Source organism: Egretta garzetta, unplaced genomic scaffold (genome assembly GCF_000687185.1).
Source record: "Egretta garzetta isolate BGI_Z169 unplaced genomic scaffold, ASM68718v1 scaffold68, whole genome shotgun sequence".
NCBI classification, from domain to species: Eukaryota; Metazoa; Chordata; class Aves; order Pelecaniformes; family Ardeidae; genus Egretta; species Egretta garzetta.
The window spans coordinates 5,231,009-5,249,667 of record NW_009260774.1 but is presented as its reverse complement, the minus strand read 5'-3'; the positions used below and the strand labels follow the sequence as shown (position 1 = coordinate 5,249,667).

General features: G+C 38.1%; 1 protein-coding gene across 1 annotated transcript in view; it reads right to left on the bottom strand.

Moving 5' to 3' along the window:
• The window catches only part of OTOGL (otogelin like), a 95,155-nt gene that overhangs the window by 21,826 nt on the left and 54,670 nt on the right, over nucleotides 1-18,659 (bottom strand). Inside the window, exons 29-40 of the mRNA XM_035901681.1 lie at nucleotides 17,402-17,518; nucleotides 14,415-14,571; nucleotides 13,834-13,860; nucleotides 9,835-10,002; nucleotides 7,959-8,237; nucleotides 7,219-7,336; nucleotides 5,933-6,012; nucleotides 4,758-5,027; nucleotides 3,510-3,668; nucleotides 2,173-3,086; nucleotides 1,330-1,507; nucleotides 263-405 (exon numbers count right to left, since the gene is read on the bottom strand). Coding sequence (XP_035757574.1) covers nucleotides 263-405; nucleotides 1,330-1,507; nucleotides 2,173-3,086; nucleotides 3,510-3,668; nucleotides 4,758-5,027; nucleotides 5,933-6,012; nucleotides 7,219-7,336; nucleotides 7,959-8,237; nucleotides 9,835-10,002; nucleotides 13,834-13,860; nucleotides 14,415-14,571; nucleotides 17,402-17,518 — 2,610 coding nt within the window. The remainder of the gene's footprint in view (nucleotides 1-262; nucleotides 406-1,329; nucleotides 1,508-2,172; nucleotides 3,087-3,509; nucleotides 3,669-4,757; nucleotides 5,028-5,932; nucleotides 6,013-7,218; nucleotides 7,337-7,958; nucleotides 8,238-9,834; nucleotides 10,003-13,833; nucleotides 13,861-14,414; nucleotides 14,572-17,401; nucleotides 17,519-18,659) is intronic.

Sequence of the window (18,659 nt, the reverse complement as noted above, 5' to 3'; positions counted from 1 at the left end):
TCACCCCTGATAATTTAAAAGGAGCCTACATTTGAATTTCCTTATAACATAATACAACAATTACTAGTTAACCTAAGATAAAATTCATTTGTCTAGACAGCATGATTAAGCACGGTACTTGAAAATTAAGTAACTTGCCATTTCTCAATGGGTATGGCTTTTATCTGAAAGTTCTGAGTGAGACATTTTTGCAGAATTTCATACCTCTAACATAAAAAATCAAGAAACTATTAGAATTATTGTGGAAATACAAGAATCTTACCTGATTAGCAGGACATTTTTCAACATGAGCAACAATGATTTCTCCTGGTAACTTGACTAAAATGTAGGACGCCATATTACAGAGGGCTATGTTGTTGCCATCAAAAGTAATAACACTCAGTTCAGAAAGTACAGAACATTGACCTAAAAAAGAACTGTCATTTAATGAGGTTACCACAAAACTGATCACAGGGCATTTCTAAAAACTTTCAGTTTTAGCAATATTAGCTTTTGTATATCTGTTCATATATATATTTATGACCTTGTTCTGCAGGCAACATACTGAACCATAAGCAGAAACAATGTTTCTTAAACATTATGTTTCTTAAACATTATGTTCGTAAACTTATGTTACTCAGTAGAAATACCTTAACCTAATTCTATGTGCCTAGGGTAGGGAAGAAAGTTTAAACTGGTGAAAATTTTCACTTAAGTCAATGTTTTACAGGCAAGGTCCATGAATCTGTACATTGTGAGATAAAATATATGCATTAAAATAGACATATTTTTGAGATACTGATAACAAGAGACTGATCTGTCCTATCTTGAGACAAATATTTAGAAGTGAAATACAGATTTCAGTAATGCTGTGAGTTTTTTAGTATGACTTATCTTTGGCCTTTTTGTTCCCTTGGCAGACAGTCATCTGCCAGTTTCTGCAGTTTCTAAGTATGAGTAAAAACTGCAGTTAGAGGTAACTGAAATTTGGGGTTCAGTCTTTCAGAAAATGACAGTATTTGGTTTGTTTTCTTCACAGAATGTTGAAATCTCAACACTTTTCTAGTGATAGAAATTCTGAGAAGTCTCAGCTGGAGAATGTTGATATTCAAGTTGCAGATTTCCTTTCAATGTTTTCATTCAAAACAAAATATTTTGACTCTCTTGAATGTTAATTCAAAGATACCAAAACATTGAGTATATTTTCATTCCGTTTTGCTGATGAACAGCTCTTTTAAACTCGTTCCAGTATTCAATGTCATATTCCCTCTGTAATAAGCCCTTAATTTATTACTTGAAATTTACAGATCAAGGCTCTATGTTTTATTTAAAAATAAAACAGTGACTTACAGGGACATTCCCATTCTGGGCAACAACTATCAGTGTTAACTTGAACTGGCATTCCTCGAAAACCACAGTCTGGCTTCTGCACATCCTTAGGGCAGTTCTTTGAATGGTTATATAGCATCCAGCCGGTATGAACACATACATATTGGCTACATTTGTCGACAGGTTCAAGGTACCTTGGCTGTCATATAAGGAAAAACCAACAAGACTCAACTTTACATTCATTGCCCTTATGAAGCCCAAGCAATCACTTGTTCATCATCCTGCTCTGAGACAGAATCAGCGTATCTACGTGACCCCCCATCAGTTATTTTGGAATAAATTGCTTTTGTGTGGTTGTAACAGGTGACAACGGTGCACCCCTCCTGTTCCATCTAGCTTTGGTGGTGCTCTATGTAAAGCATTATGCATTGAGGCTACATGTTTTACTCAGTAAAAATCTGAAGCTTTTTAAGAAATACAAAATCATGCATTCCCATCATTTTAAACATTGTGACAAAGAAACAAATGGAAAAAAGAAAGACAGAGTGAGATTATGCAGAAACCCAAAAATTCCATGGATTATGGCTTTTTCTGCACCTCAGAAATATATTTCACTATCTAGAATCAGCATGAAAAGTGATTTTTTTTTTCCAGAACAATACATTCAAGTTGCAGAATATACCAGGCCAGTATAAGAGCACAGATACAATAACCCTCTAAGAATAACTGAGTATTTTAAAATATACAAACAAAAACAAAATCAGGAGATATTTAAAATCTCCGGTATTATGTGCATAGCATAACAGAATGGACTGAAAAGCAATATATATTTTAACACATAGGGGCAAGTAAAACTGATCATACCACACATTGAGAAGGTGCAGACATCAGTGTACCAGAGGAGGCCTTGTCAGCTATAGCTGTCATTTTTTCTGTGCTTGCCAGAGGAGTTTGTGTTTCCACAGGCTCTGAAGAGGAAGGCAGAGCCATTCCACCACTAGAATGAGATAAATCTATTACAGTTCTGGTCTGCAGCTCTGTGGGCTCTGTTAAACTGAAATAAGGTTTGATGGGTTTCTGTGTTGGGATTTTGGACCAAGCTGATGTTGTTACAGCTGGAATTCCAGAAAGAGAGATATTTTTTACTGAGGTTGTATTTTTTGAAAAAGGTGAACTCTGAACTGCAGATACTGTCAAATAAGGCAGGAAAGATTTCTCAGTTGTGGTTGACTTTGTCTTGGTAGCATTTCTTTGCTCATGTGAAGTCTGACCACTTTCTAAAATATCCACCGTTCTTTCAACTGACATTGTGTATTTAACTTCTGAACCTGTAAACGAGGTACTCTTAGTCTGTGATAATGGACTTGTAGTGCCAGTTGTTTTCATGATCATCATTTTTGGAGTTTCTTTAGTGCTCTGTGAAGCTTGTGTGACTGCAGATGTAAATAAAGATTTGTGTGGCACATGCATGGGTGTTTCTATGGTGGTAGGAACTGAAGCTGAAGCCGTATAAAACTCCAAATCATCAACAAAAGAATCAGTAGTTTTTGTAGTCATCCTAGAGGCTACAGTAGTGCCAGAAGCAACCAATAAACTGGCTGAAGAGCTAAGTGGTATTTTTGCAAAAATATAAGGTGCTTTTAAGGATGTAGCGTTCACTGTTGTGTTCATAATCATTGGTGTAGTGGATCGAGTGATGATTCCAGCTGATATGACTGATAATGTTCCATCTTCTTCTGAAGAACTTACCGAAGAACTCACTGAAGAACTCTGTTTTCCTAGAGAAATAGTAGAGATACGAGTGATCTTAGGAGGAGGTGAAGACATAGAGAACCTACTGGACTGGCTTTCTAAAGTGGCTTCAGGAGTTGTAGGCATTAGTAAAGAAGGCATTACAGTGGATGGTTTTAGTGCTGCTGAAAGGCTTATAGAAGGGCTTATATTTAAAGTGAATGTAGAAAAATCTACAGAAGTTGCAAAGTCTATAACTGGACTTTTTGAGGTTCCTTGTGTATCTAGAGATGAAACTGATGTTTGGGTAGCAGTTATATTTTGTGTTAATGATGACGTCCTACTGACTATGGGAATCAATGAAGAACTTGTAGTGTGAGATGATGCATAAGATGGTACAGACGTTGATAACAAGATTGTAAATAAAGGTGATGACCTTGTCAGAGAAGGATATTTAGGAATGAAAGTGCCTGAACTTTGTGCCACAGGGTCAGTTTTCAATTCCATATGTGAACTGCTTGGATACTCTGTAATTTCTTTTAATGTAGCATTCAGAGGTAATACCAGTGGTCTAAGAGGGAAGACTGTAGACCTAATGGAGTTCATTGGCTTTTTAGAAATGGATGACACTGAAAAGGATTTATTTTCTGTCGAGGCTTTACTTGCTATAGACATATCAGAGATTGTTGGATTGGCTAGAAGAGCGGAAGCAGCAGAAGGTACTTTATAAAGATTTGCGGAGGCAACAGTGACATCTGCCATAGCTTTGGGCTTCAGGGAGGTAATCAGAGAACGCACTGGTATAGATAGTGTGTGTGTTACAGAAGGGCTCGAAGAAGTGTTTATAGGGATTTGAGAAGCAACTTGAGGTGAAGATATAGTCATTATGGGCAGAGCAGCAGGAGTACTGCTTTTCATTAATGGAGATGTCTGCTTGGGAACAGTCACTGAAATTTCCACTGAAGATAAAAATGGCTTTGGAGAAAAACTAGCTAGCGAACTTGCATTCAATGATATCAGAGAAGTTTTAGACAAGGGTTTTGCTGTTTCAAAATATGAAACTGTCATTAATTGAAGAAAACTTGTCTCAGAGCTAGCCAATCTAGTAGTCATAGGAATTTGAGGAGCAGTTGAAATCAGTGCAGAAATGGATGTTGGGTGAACTGCAGTTTGACCAATGTCAGCTCTAGTTCTAACAGACAAAGTAGATGTAGGAGAAGTAGATGTGCTTAGTGTCAACCGTGAACCTAGAAGAAATAGAGGTCTTGTGAAAGTTGCTCTGCCAGCCATCAAAGCAGACAAAGACACTTCAGAGAATACTGCTGCTCCCTTAGAATGACTTATTGAAGGACTCTTACTCTTCCCAACCCCTGCAGGAAGCTCAGAAGTGACAAAAGATGGCTTGGAGGTTAAAGTTGTTAATGCTGAGGTAGAGGGAACAGTTCCTAGCTGAGTGCTTGATGTTTTAAGTGGAAATGGAACTACCACTAGGGAAGTGGGTGTTAATAATGCCGAATGTGTTGGAATAGGGCTTGCACTGAGCAGGGTTGTTGGAGTTGCTATTGTAATGGGTAAAGTTATAGATGCAGCAGAACTGACAGTATGTATTGTGACTGCTGAGGCTTGAAGAGCAGGTGGAAAACCTGTTGAAGGGATGAGTTTGGAAAGGACAGTAGGGCTGGCTGTGCTGTGAAGTACATCAGAAGGCTCCACTGTACTTGGTAATGAAAATGTTGAATAGGTGGCTGCACTAGATGCTTCCAAGGAATAAAAGTCTGTAATGGACTGTGCCGACATATTCATTCCCCTTAAAGTTGTGTTTGCCTTCATGGTTATTTTGTCTGTCACACCACTACGAGTTGACTCAGTCCCCGAAGTAACAAATAAAGGAGATGTCTGAGGGAATCTCTCCATGGTAGCACCCGTGAGAGAGATTAACAATGAAGGTTTTGTTCCAATTGCTGAGTCTGTAGGTGTCACAGGTATGCCTAAAAGGAAAAAAAAATGCATGTTTCACTGACTTTTATGGATTATTGGTAAAGGAAAATAGTAACATTATCTCTACTAACATCCCATTTAAATACTAACAAATCAGAGCATAATTTTGCTGAGAAGATAACTTGCCAATGGTTCCAGGTTGCCTGATGACTTTGAGGAACTCAGCTGACTCAAGGAATTTTCTAATTGTCTTTGCAAATGAAGTAGCTAATTTTATATTATTAGCAAAAACCTTGATTTTGCGGAGCAGTTTTGAAGCAACAAGGGAATTTAATGGAAAATTCAGTAAATAAAAATAATAAAATATTTGGAATAAATGTATCTTTGGAAGGTAGTATATTATATGAGATAACTTTGTACTAGCAAATATCAAGCATAATGTATTTAATTCAAAACCTATAAAATAAAATAGAAGACAGAATTAAACTGCAATTGTTATCTTAAAATAATACTATATCCCCAAAATAAGCAAATAGCATGGTATCTTCACACACCAGAAGTTATGAAATAGATAGACTGAATTTGTTAGTGGCGGCTCTTTAACTGAAAAGTCTGAACTTTTTGCCTCAGCAGTACTCTTCCATATATGCATATGATATACTAGCAGTATATAGTCAAATATAGTTGTGATGAGTATAACACCATCACAGAAGGTTAAATTTAACACACTATTAGAGAAATGAAAGAACTCAACTTTAGGTATGGCTTGTTTGGATGCAGGAGATGTATTTTGGATGACTCAGAATGGAGTCTATGTCCCAGAGAGACATTCTTCAACAGAAGGATGTTCTGGTAAAGCATTTAATAAAAAACCAACAATGTACATTTGATTAAAACCTTTTCTGGGATCTCAAGAGTGATGTATAAGATTAGACCAATATCATAACATACTTACAGTCTTCTGGATAAACACATTTAAGTGTGACCTCATCAAGGATCATGTTTTTGGGACAGTATGGCAAGCATCCTTCAACCCTTTAAAATATTGTATAGTTAATTCAACAGCCACAGCAGAATTATAAATTAATTTTAAATTATTTTACTTTGGCAAAATGAAACATTTGAATGTCTTCCCCATCAGAGTTCTGAGAACTTTCCTATGTAATGGTGAACACAGGATTTTGAGGCATTTTAAGGTCAAAAAGACATTGAACAGCACAATTCTGTTTCTAAATTGTTAATAATCCATTCTTTGCATAAGCTGATGAACATGATAGCTTTGGATCATTCCACTTCCCGAACCAGGTGGAAGTTCAGATCCCTAAGCAGAAAGGTTTTCCATAGGATGAAGAACTTCTCCACAAGACCACTGTTTTACCTAGAAGTCTCATTTGAGACATTAAAATGTTTAGACTGACTCCACAGAAAGTCTCATTCTTGTGAACTTTCAGCATAGGAGAGTGCAGACAAGTCCACATATTCCCTTACTTTTTCATTTTGGGGGGATCTTTAAGAAGAAAATCATGACATTAACAACCAGTGAGCCCATATGGAAACAGCTAAGAATACCAACAGAGAAAATTAGTAATACTCCTAATCATAAACTGCATATGCCTAAGGAAGTAGTCTGAAATTCACAATATCATTTATTTTCCACCAGATTTTGTGACTTGAGTTTTTAGGCATTTTTCCTTTCAGTTTGCTGTGGTTCCATAGATGCCAGGGGAGATTGGTGGAGGCAGGAAATCTTGTTACTAATAACAAGGTAACACCAGCCATGTGAAATCCCTCACATCATGCCAACGAGCATCTCCTAGCATAAAGTTCCCTCCTCTTACAGGAGAGGGCGTAGTCCACCCTTACTATTCCTACAGTTTTTGATCTCTCTCGTATAAACACCAGAAAGATGTAGTCATCTACAGCATCATGGGATGCTGGTTTAGGATGTAGATACAAATCCATAGAAGGGAATGGCCTTCATTTAATTTAATAGATTTCTGCTTTACTACTACCAGAAGCTAATCTCCTGGGCTACATACAAACCATCTTATTCTTGTGTTGAAAGATCACACGTAAACAGGAATATATACCGTGGGAAATGAGAGGCTTGTTACAAATGTTTTCACATGACTTCTGAGAGTTGCTCACATGAGTGATGCTGAAATCAAAATTTTCAGAAAGCATATGGTATGCGTACTATAAAAAACAATACGGTAGCAATACGAGCTTAATTTTACTTACGGAGGAAGGAATTTACATGCTACTCCTTCAGGATCACTACATGTTTTAACACAAGGATTAGCACAAGATTCATATCGCCATTCACACATCCTTCTATAAGGCACAGATGCACTGAGTTCTGAGAAAGAAGGAAAAGGTATTATTTATTGATTGTGTAATTGATAAACTATAAATGTATAGTCTTTTCTATGACGTACACTGGGATTTTCAGAAAAATGAAAAAATGAAAAACAAGTAGAGAAATTCTTGAGAACTTTCAAACAGGTGAGATTTTGTTCATTTTCAGTTTCATTTTAAATTCAATCAAACTAAAAGACACTGAAGCTTCAAAGATACAAACAGCTACTCACTTTTACAATATATTCTGTTCTAAAACCTTAAAAATCAGTTAAACATAGTGTAGGTACTGTTGGTTGCAGAAGCAATACAGTTACCCCATTCATTTAAAAGAACGGATATCTATAGCTCACTAGCAAGATGTGAACATGCATCTTTTTGTGACATGCCACATTCATTTTGAAAGGGTAAACCAATGAAAATGTACTTCAAAGATAAAGTAATCATCATATCATCAAAAAGTAGAAAATAACAGCATTTGGAGGCAGAATGGAAGACAAAGACAGAATAGTAATTAAAAATAGGATAAAAAAATATTTGTTACTATTGCTGGTGAAAGACAAGTGCTCTGAAGGCAAGCAGAAAAAAACCATAGTTATCCCTGGGGCTTATGCAAAATTTACCTTCAATACTAAAGCTACTCAAACGTTTGAATTCTTCTGAATCATCGTACTTTGCCACTTTAACACCAGATGAGGTGAGAATGATGAAAAAGCCTTTTTTACTGTGCAGTTCGAAGGCGCTGAGCCCTGGACTCCAGAGGCCCTGGTGGTGGAAGAAGGTGGCTCGTCTCCGAAAGGAGGCACTTGCCTGCCACTGTTCCAACCCAACGGTTTCATTGTTGTGTACATACAGAAAGTAGTTTGGTCTTTCAGCAGATTCAAGGGAAACAAGAGAGGGAGCTTCCAGAGAAGAAAAAAAAATAATAGTAAGATTTTCACTTAAAACAAAAGTGAGATTAAAAATCTATATATTGGCTTTAAGTGGCTCCTTTTAAACAACTGCTTTCCACACACACAAAAAAACCCCCCCAGTTTTATGTAACACAAAAAAAAGTTAGAAATGCATGGTCTAAAGTAGCCTTCAAATGATCACATAATCCGGAGCTACCAGAGAGCTAATCGGTTAGATCAAAACTACAGTCAGCCTTCTGCTACCAGCCTTCAAAATGATTCATAAGCAGTCTCAAATTGGGACTTCCTCAAATTGGGATTTTTTTCTCAAATCTGGACAAATGCCTGACAGTTCAGCTGTAGCAAAATTTCATTAGTAAATAACATCACAGAAATATTTTAAGAACATGCTTGACTTCACCTTGAGGTCAGGCTTTTTTTACATACAGTCCTATCCAGTAACACAGTGAGAAAACCTGTGGCCAAATAAAAGACTCAACCCTCTCTCTACTTTCTCTACCCATGCCAGAAACCAGAAGTGAAGAAAATTCTCTGAAAATTTAAGAACTTAAAAGAAGACTTCATATTTGATTTCCAACTTGAATAAAATCTTGAAGTGTCTTTGATCTAGTTTAATACTGTCTCATTCCTCACAGGTAGGAAAACTACCTGTGTACTGCACAGATATAATGAATGTTTTACTTCCACTTTACATCAGTTGGAGAATTGACAAGACTGAATTAATTCTTCTGTTCTATGTATCTTCTAATTTCAAAATCATATCTAAAAACCTAATTTCTCCACCACAAAATTGTCAACTGTTTGTGAATATAGTTTCAGATTTTACTGTGAAGACAGCCCTTCTCTGGGTTGATTTTTGAGGGTTTGGGATTTTTTTCAATAAATTAAATTCTGTGAGAAAGCAATGACAAAATTAATCCGTACTGACTTAATTGGCACAGACCCAATACATGTGAAGAAAGGAAAATACAGAGAGAAGGAAAAATATTTAAACATATTTATTTTTGGTTGGATAGTTTGGATCAGTCTCTGATAAGTGAAAAATAATGCTTACGAATAGGTGTTCACCTAAGAAACTGCCTTCTACATTGTATGGAGATACCGCTCACTAACAATGCAGGAGACAGATTGGTTGTTAAGTCACTCATTTTATAGTCCACTGAAAGGCACAAAAAAGAGGGAAAGATGAAGCAGAAATTATTTTACTGGAGACAAAATTATCCTGCATTCACCTTCAGTGTTGATACTTGCTAGATACATGTGCAAAATTTTCCAGTTTCCAGTTGTACAAACTAATTAATTTTTTTTCCACAACAGAATTGTATTCACTTGTATTTTGCAATATTTCTAAAAAAAATCTTTGAAAAGTCAGCTTTAAAGCTGGCAACAAGGTTTTCCAATATTTAAAAACAAATTTAAAAGTCAGTATTCCTCCTCAGTTTTGAAACTGGCTGCTTCATCCTCACTTATTCCAATAACTAAAAATATCTACACTATTCTAGGAGATTTAGAAGATGCAGCAAAAATCATCCATATAGTTTGAAAAAAGTGTATTGCCATTAGCAAAATTATTGAGAACACTTACATAAATCTTTATCTTTGAAAAGACCTGGAGTTATCATGAAACTGAAAAATACGTTTCCATATGCTCCTGTTCTAGGCAGGGGAAATATCCTTCTACTGGATACGTTAGCTCCTATGATTGTGTCATTCTCTCCATAACTTGCCAAAATATAGGGTCCTTCACCAAGACCTAAGGGAAGAAAAGTCAAATAGAAAAAAAAAAAAAAATCCTCCTTGCATAACATACAAAACTTAAGTCTTAGATGACATAATAATTACCTTAAATATTTCACCATACCTGGAATCAAAGGAATTTGGAACTACAGCTCAGTAGTGCTTCAAGGTATTACGCTGGAGGAAGTCTTTACCTATCTGTTCAATGTACTCCCTTATTCTTTGCTTGTTGCCCAGAATGCAACAGATACAAAGTGAGCACAAAAAAGTGTGGGTAGTATCCTCACAAAATTACCTGTATGAGAAAGCAATCTGGGCTGCTTTTTTATGGTATTTAGTCTTTAACATGTCCTTTTTTCTATACTTTGAAAGGTCAACAGAGCAACTTCAATATTATTCCCCAAATAGACACTGAAGCTACTCTAAGATCTACAAGGCAATTCCCCCTCAAAAAACAGATTTCAAATTATTAAGGCTGTAATTCAACTTTTGGCAGCCCTATTGCTTAAGCAGTTGTCTATTTCATCCCCTCCCACAAACTACTTGCTTCTGCCCCCCTTCTGCTCCATTTATTATGCCATCTGAACTGCTTCAGCAGTCAAGTGATCCAGCTGAAAAATAACCAGCTAATTTTTCCAGTCTGGTTCACCACATCTTCATTCAAAATCTCATGCCAATAGAACAGTGAAAACAGCTTCAGCTGGTACCACTGCCAAAACAGTGCTGGCCTAACCATGCCCTGTAGCAAACCCCTGGAACTATTTCTGCTGGGCTGGAAAAGCTCACAGGGATACCTCCAGATACAACAGCATCCGTCTCTGTCGCTATATCCCACTGAAAGAACCAAGAGCAGCATACTACTGAAACCTCACCTTGTGAGTAATAAACAAAATGTGTAAGATCTGTGAAAGCTTTTAATCCTTACAGTGAAAAGACTGAACCCCTCTCCCAGCCTAAGACAGCTCCTTTCAAATATGACTCTTCCAAGAGGGAAGGAATTGTCATAATAATGAGATTTGGCTCAGCTAGAAGTTAAGCACCAATTTCTGAAGAAAACTGCATAAAAATAATGACTGTTTTTATATGGAAACTATGTTGGAGCTCATAGGCACATGAAGCCCACAAGCTTGCCACAAAACGACCACTTTTAAAGAAGTGGTCAGGCAATTTATCTTAAAAAGACTCTTTATTTTAAACCATTGAATTTTTATCCTTACATATTAACAGACATTTTGCCTATGACTTGAGCAAAAGCAGGAGTGAGCTGTAATTGATAAAGTTTCCATAAAGATTCAACAGTTTGACATCATGCAGAACAAAAAAAGAATTAGAGGAGGAGCCATCCTGTATCCCAAAAGGTGTTTTGCTGGCACTTGGTGGTGGAAACATACGTAACACCATCCCTGACTTTAACCCTGGTAGGCAGCTAAGCACCATACAGTCGCTTGCTCACCCCCCCCACCCCCACCCCCAAGAGAATTGGAGGGGAAGAACTGAAAAAACTTGTGGCTTGAGATAAAGACAGTTTAATAAGTTAAGAAAAAAAAAAGTGAAAAGAAACAAAGGAAAACAAAACCAAGAAAAGTGATGCAAAAAACCCCAACTGCTTACCACTAGCTGACTGATTCCCGGCTGGACCCCGAGCAACACCAGCCCCAGCAAACTTCCCCCCTGTTTTTTATTTCTGAGCATGACATCATATGTTCTGCAGTACCCCTTTGGTCAGCTGGGGTCAGCTGTCCCAACTGTGTCCCCTCCCAACATCTTGTGCACCCCCAGCCTACTCACTGGTGGGGCAGCGTGAGAACCAGAGAAGGCCTTGATGCTGTGTAAGCAGTAGCTAAAACATGGGTGTGTAATCAACACTGTTTTCATCACAAATCCAAAATATATCACCACACTAACTGTATGAAGAAAATTAACTCTATCCAAGCCCAAACCAGTACACCATACTAATTTTTAAATAGGACAAAATTCCCCATTGCAAAGGAATTGTGGAAACTCAGCTATACCTAGCAAGATCTACATGCTGTTACTGTACTGGGCCAGACTCCTTGGAGGAGAAAAAAATCATTTACTATATGATGCTCATTATAGGATGCAAGTTGCTAAAAAAGATGTATCAAAAGTCACATTTATATCGATGCATTCAGTCGAGTTTCCCTTCCTTTTCAATGTCTCTTTCCCCACAAAGCACATGCACTGTGTCCAAATAGAAGAGGGGATGCCATAGGAATTAAGTTTGTTACATGAATATTGCTCTCATTCTAAGGAGCTGTTCTTTACAGTACAATATGTGTGAGACTTGTGCGTAAAATCCTGTAACCTATCAATTGCAAAATATAATAGGTCCTAAATTTACATTACAAGCACAAACTAACATCCTTCTAGAGCTTCTCCCTTACTGCCAAGATATGCTACATGGTGCATTAATCCACCCCCACACTGAATATGATGAGGTTATTAATTGAGACATTAGGGATTACTAAGATTATTCAACACAGCCAGGCCACTGACCTGCACCCATTAAAAACAGGAGCAATGTTAAAACTACATACACCAAGTCAAAGAAAAAGCCCATCAATTAATTCAATTGAGTTTTTAATTGAACCAGAACAATCTCTTTTATATGAAAGAAGAAAAAATAAACCAAAGCAAGCCACTTTGGAATGAAAACCTAGAAGATAATTGCATAGTGTCACAAATGTTCATAAAATTTGTGAGGCTTTTCTTTTTTCCCCCCAAAATCATACCAGATTAATTATTATTCTTATTAATCTTAATTCAGTATCATTAGAGATGCATTATATCCACACCATTCATTTTTGGAGAAAAGGACTTGAATTTCCCTGTGCCAAAGGCAATTAGTTCAGTGAGGTGAAAATTCAAATGGTAATAATGTATAACCTTCTAAGATGCACACTAGTGGGTCAGAGTTTGACGACTTTACTAATGTAGGGTTGTCTGTTTGTGCTTATATAGGACAAATCTCAAGCAGTACATGAGATATTGCACAGAAAAAATTTTACTTTAGATATCCAAAGCAGAACAGGAGGGAAGAAAACGTCAGTATAATGACATCATTATATTAAATAGACAAGGAATATGTCACAAAATGACATACAATAATCCAGGCTGCTCATACAAGTCACTTCTCCTTTCTAATGAATTTGAAGGTTCAGTGAGCTCAAGAGACTGTGACTACACAATGCTACCCTAGGGAAGGGGGGAAACGGAAAAGAGTTAACCTCCAACACTGCTGCAGCTGACAGAAACTCTTCTCAGCACAAGCTACCAAGGGTTTTATTTGCAGTGTGCACTGTATCGTGTTTCATCTGAGATGCCAGATCTGTTGCTTTGCTTACAACTACGATGCTTGTTTCCATGCTGCCACTGTCCCTGGACATAGAGCAAAAAGGCCCATGGAGACTTGCTTTGATAACTTGCTGAGCTCATTAAACTCACATACCCAAATCAGGAGTACAAAAAAAAAATTATTCTAACCTTCCAGGGTTAGTCTGAGTGAGCTGATATAAGAAAAGTGTCTCTTGGATATTTCTTTTTAAAAGAGAAACAAAATAAGTGAGGGGGGAGGGGAGGAGATAGCATCATACAGAAAGAAAGGGGATAGAATAGTATGTCAAAGATGCCTTCCATATTCTGGAGTGGTTGATGTGGGGAATTATCTGCAACTAAATGCTTTATAAAAATGGATTTCATTTTGGAACCAGGGAGTATAGATTTCTTTCTAGCATATAGCTAGCTGCTATGCTAGAAAACATGAAGAGTAAGTGTACTCAAAGAATATAAGGATGAATCAAAGACAGAAATATCATATACTTCATACCTTGATTGTAATATTCACAGTCATAAGCTAAAAGAAAAAGAAAACAAGCACATTATTATTACAAAATATCAACAGAATCTACGCATATCTGCATCCTAAAAATGTAAAATTCACTTTCGTCAGAGGAAGTTTCATCTCCCATAATGTATTTCGGTCAGTGACTTCATTTTCTTGGGCTTTTATTCAGTGACATACAGCTGTATTTAAATAGATGTGCCAGGACAGCAGACCTGAAGCATGACTTACTCTACAGCCAAGAGCCTTTCTCGCCGTCAGTGAAAAGTAGAATGAACTGAATCTCTTTGCAGCCCTACAGAGAAGACTGGATGTACCCCAGATTTGGTATACCAGTACCTTTCCAACAGTCTCCATGCTGGCACACCTGGAGCACAGCCAGTCCTCTTCAGTAAGACAGCAATTTTGGGTGTATAAGACTAACAGCTAACACACATACAGATTGAAAAATGTGAAGAAGTATATTCATTATCCACCTACTTCTCTCATATTTGTGTTACTGGGCAGCAAAAGGCCAAAGATGCCTCAAAGATGAGCTCTGGTGCAAGGCCAGCCTGGATACGTACCACAGAGCGATGGAGATCGCCAGTGAATCGCTGCTCCTTGCTGGCAGCATTTGTGGGCATAAGCTGCAATACTGGTACATAAGCACTCGCAGTCCCCGCCAAGATTGCAGTTGCACGTATCTGTGTGACAATTTTTGACAAAAGAAGTCACATCAATCTGGGGGGAAAAAAGAAAAAAAACAAAAAGAAGAGGGCTGGTGACTTAATTGCATGAGCTGTACAAATTCTTGTTGCACCATTTGCAGGAGGAGTGCTACCTCTGGACTGACAGAAAGAGCTTAACACAAAAATAAGGCATTTTCTAAGATTTGGGTACACTTCTATACAAAAAGTACACTTTGAATGATCAGCTTGTACCTATGGTTACAGGCCAAGAGAAAATTTCATTCAGTGACTATTAACAAGTATGCCTGTCCATGCACTTGCTGTTCATTGATTTTGGAGAGTACGTTGAAGCTGGCAGTTCTGTGCTTTTATAAGGCAAATACTGCCATCGTAAGTCATCCTGACAGTTTTGCATGAACAACAAAATCAGAGCTGCAGCTCTGATTACCAAGTAAATAAAGCAATAATTGGTCAGGTAAAGAAAGCTTGAGCACGCTGGTGACATTGTGCAGAAAAATATTTCTGCACTTATCAAGATTTTAATATACTTTGACCACAAACCTTCATTAGATCAGAAATCCACTTCCCCACTCTAAAATCCTATCACATTATTTAATGGTTTTACATGATACATTATTTCTTGGGTTTTAATAATCCTTTTTGTAATGTTGAGCAATGTTTCCAAAACAGCGTTCTTACTCAACACATGGAATGTTTAAAGCAATGCTTTTTTTTGGTTCAGACTCATTTTTAGACTCTGGTCTAGCTTAGTTGTAGAGCACTCAAATGGCACATGTCAGATTACAGAAATACCATCACAGTAACAAAGCAGCACTTATCTAACATGGAGACAGCTTCTCAGCTGGCAGTTGCTAGAAGCTGGCAGGGATACGAAGACTGTTCCTCTGCATTCAGTGGAGAGAGATGCCATTTTGCTTTCATTCTTTTTCTTATTTTGAAAACAGGGATACCAGCGGGGTGGGGGCACGAGCATTAGCTCCATTGAAAATGGCTGTCATAGCTTTGCAGGAACCACCAAACAGCAGGGTGGCTCCAAAGAGCTCACCCTGTCTTTTACATCTGCAGGACAGCATCTCTCCCTGGGTCAGCAGTATCCCATCGTTGCGGCAAACTGGGAGCCCAGGGTCAAAGCTCCTGCTGAGTTCAGGAGTTAGGAGGAAGATCCTTTTTTCTGTGAGTGTCAAGGCTACTCAGCCCCCACTGAGTTCAGTGCTCAGCTGGGGCAACTGCAATCCATCAGTCACTGCCAGCCAGAGATGCAAGATTTTGTCTCCCTGAAAACAGGGTTTTTCAGCCTCAGCTGAACTCTGAGGCTGCCTGTCCCATGGGCAGGAACTTGCCTCCATGCACAGCAGGATCTGGCACCACTCGCACAGAAGGAACGACTTGTAAGAGCGCTGCTCCAAGCACATCCTGAAACCCACATCTACACTTTCTGTTCCTTCCATGCCCCCAGTGTCAGTCTCTGCCTGGGCTTTTTTGAACTTGGCACGCAGTCCCCACCCCTGCAGCCAGCTGCAGATATCTTTGATAGGAGGTCACTTTATGTTACATCTGTAAGACCTGTATTTTCACGTGCTGATGAATAGGTTGTAAAAACACCTGAAAGATGTTTGCTTTACAGGCTGTCCCATGTGGGATAGATAAGTGCATGTGAAAATACTTGACTACAAATTAAATGGCATGTTTTGCACCTGACATGCATTTTTTAACTTAATTATGCATTTTTGGCACAATGTTTGCAAATTCTAATCACAACATGGATAAGATATGGAAAATTAATGTTCAAGAGAAAATATCTTTCTTCATGAGTTATTATAATACAGCTCCTTAAAAACTCTCAAAAGTTCCATTTTTATTTGTTACTTTCCACTTTGAAAATACACTCATCACTATGTTCTCAGGCACATGCTCAAAAAATTCTTCACATAGTAACTAAAGTCAACATTAATAAATCTCTCGGGTTAAGCTACTGCAACCTCCTCCTCAGGCAAATTCCTAACCATGTTGATATCAAACTTCAGTCCTGAAGGTCAGGAGGTTCAGCTGGGACATCTAATAATTTCATTTAGTATTAATAGTCATAAAGAAAATAAAAGAATGAGATGAAATGTCATAGTGGTTCTTGCTTGCACAGGTGTAAAGAAGCACCTTTGATAACTAAATACCTTTGGGAGGCTAAAATCAGAAATAGGGAAAAATATGCAGAGCATGTCTTGCGTTGATAAAGAATGGAATAAAATGGAATAAAAGGTTCGCACACAAGCTATTGTTGTCCCCATCTTGTCTAGACTGAACTTAAGGACATTTCTGTAACTCAAGTCCCAGCCTCAGCCCAGGTATTGGGAAAACAAAGACACCAAAGATCAGAGTGTTGATAAAAAGCAGATGATAAGCTGTCAGCCAATTAAAAACACCAACAGCTCTGAAGCTGAAATCTTGCTCGCTCATATTGCTTTCTATATTGAGCAGGACAGTTAACAAAAGAAAACCATTTGAGATAAGCTTCAGGCACATTACACAAACGCTTATTTGAGAATCCTGCAAAATATACAAAAGCCTTAAAAATTTAGTTACCTATATAAATAAAAGATATAAATAAAACCTAAAGAGAACAGAACCTTGATTATCCAGTCTACTAACTCATGGCTCCCAGTTATCACTCTGATGTTTAGACTCCAGTTTTGATAGGAACAAGGAGCTCTGTACAAACATAGCCCACCCACATAGAGATACTTGCAGGGCTCAACTCAGTATCCTCCACGGCATTCAGACTGAGGGGAACGACAAGAAGAAATTAATTACTGGAATTTTAATATTTTCCTACATGAGAGCACTGCTGGGACATTTAATAAACTTACCACGTTGCGACAAGGTGCAAAAACATCACTGTATAAAATTGAGCATTCCTTTTTGGCATAAGGGAACTTGCTCTGATGTACCTCACATGGTCTCAGTGTTTCATTTGGGCTCTTGCACTTAAAAATAAGCAAAAAACACCACAAACATTTTTTACAAAGGTGTATTTACCATGGACTCAGGTACACTGTAGTATCATATAATCCAATACGTGCACACTCAGAAAACAAAAATAAAGTTTAAATGCTATCTTCTTCATCTTCCCCTTTCCCTGTTTTGTTGTTATAATTGAAAACATTTTTACAAAAAAAGAGTCTTTGTGTTTTGTTCTGAAGTACTAAAATGTTCCTGCCGTCTGCTCAGCACATAAAGACAAAATGTTTTCTTTGTGACACATTATAATCATTACCAGAGCAACCAGCTGTAACATCACAAACAAATACATGGTCCAACTCCATCCCTGGTGGTTTTGCACTGACTTTAAATGGAGTCACACTACAGACAGTTTTAGCCCTGTAAGTTCAAATAAAGAAGCAGCGGTAGGAAGAGAGCAACCCATAAAAAAAAGAAGAGTCAAAGATCATCGTGATAACTGAAAAATGGCTGAGATACAACTCCCTCTCTTAAAGTATCTCTTCAAGAACAAAAACAAGTGACAGAAAAATATAACAAAACGACACTCAACTCAGAAAACACGAGTTCATCCAAAACCATACTCTCTTGGTGCAGCAGGGAAGCCCAGGAGTGGGTAATGATGGATCCATAGGCGGCATTGGGGTGTCCCAACGTGGCCTCAGCTGCAGTGCAGTCGCCCACCTATGCTGTCCTCCTGTGTGGATGCTCAGACGCCACTGCCATGGGGGGACCTGCTGCCACTCCCAGGAGGGAAAAACCCTGGAAGCACCCCACGCTTCACAGTGCTGGTGCAAGCACATTTGCTAGTAGCAGAGTTGGGTTCTAGGCCTCCAGCTATCAAATACTCCTTTATAGTATTTAGATTTTGCAGAAAAGATGACCAGGATACATCTCTATGAAGGCCAAAGGTCCTTTCTGAAAAAGTCCCTAACGCCTACTGCAGAGGCAGATGAAGTGTCAAGTCTGGCTGAGTGCACGCTGCCTGCGAGGCCAATATTGAACTCAGATCCCGAGTGCTCTGGCAGCCACAGAGGCTGGAAGATTACATGAGATTTTACAAAAATATGTATATATGGCCACAAAAAGGCAAGTGCAAGTTTGGGCTGCATAAGCAAAGGTGTGCTA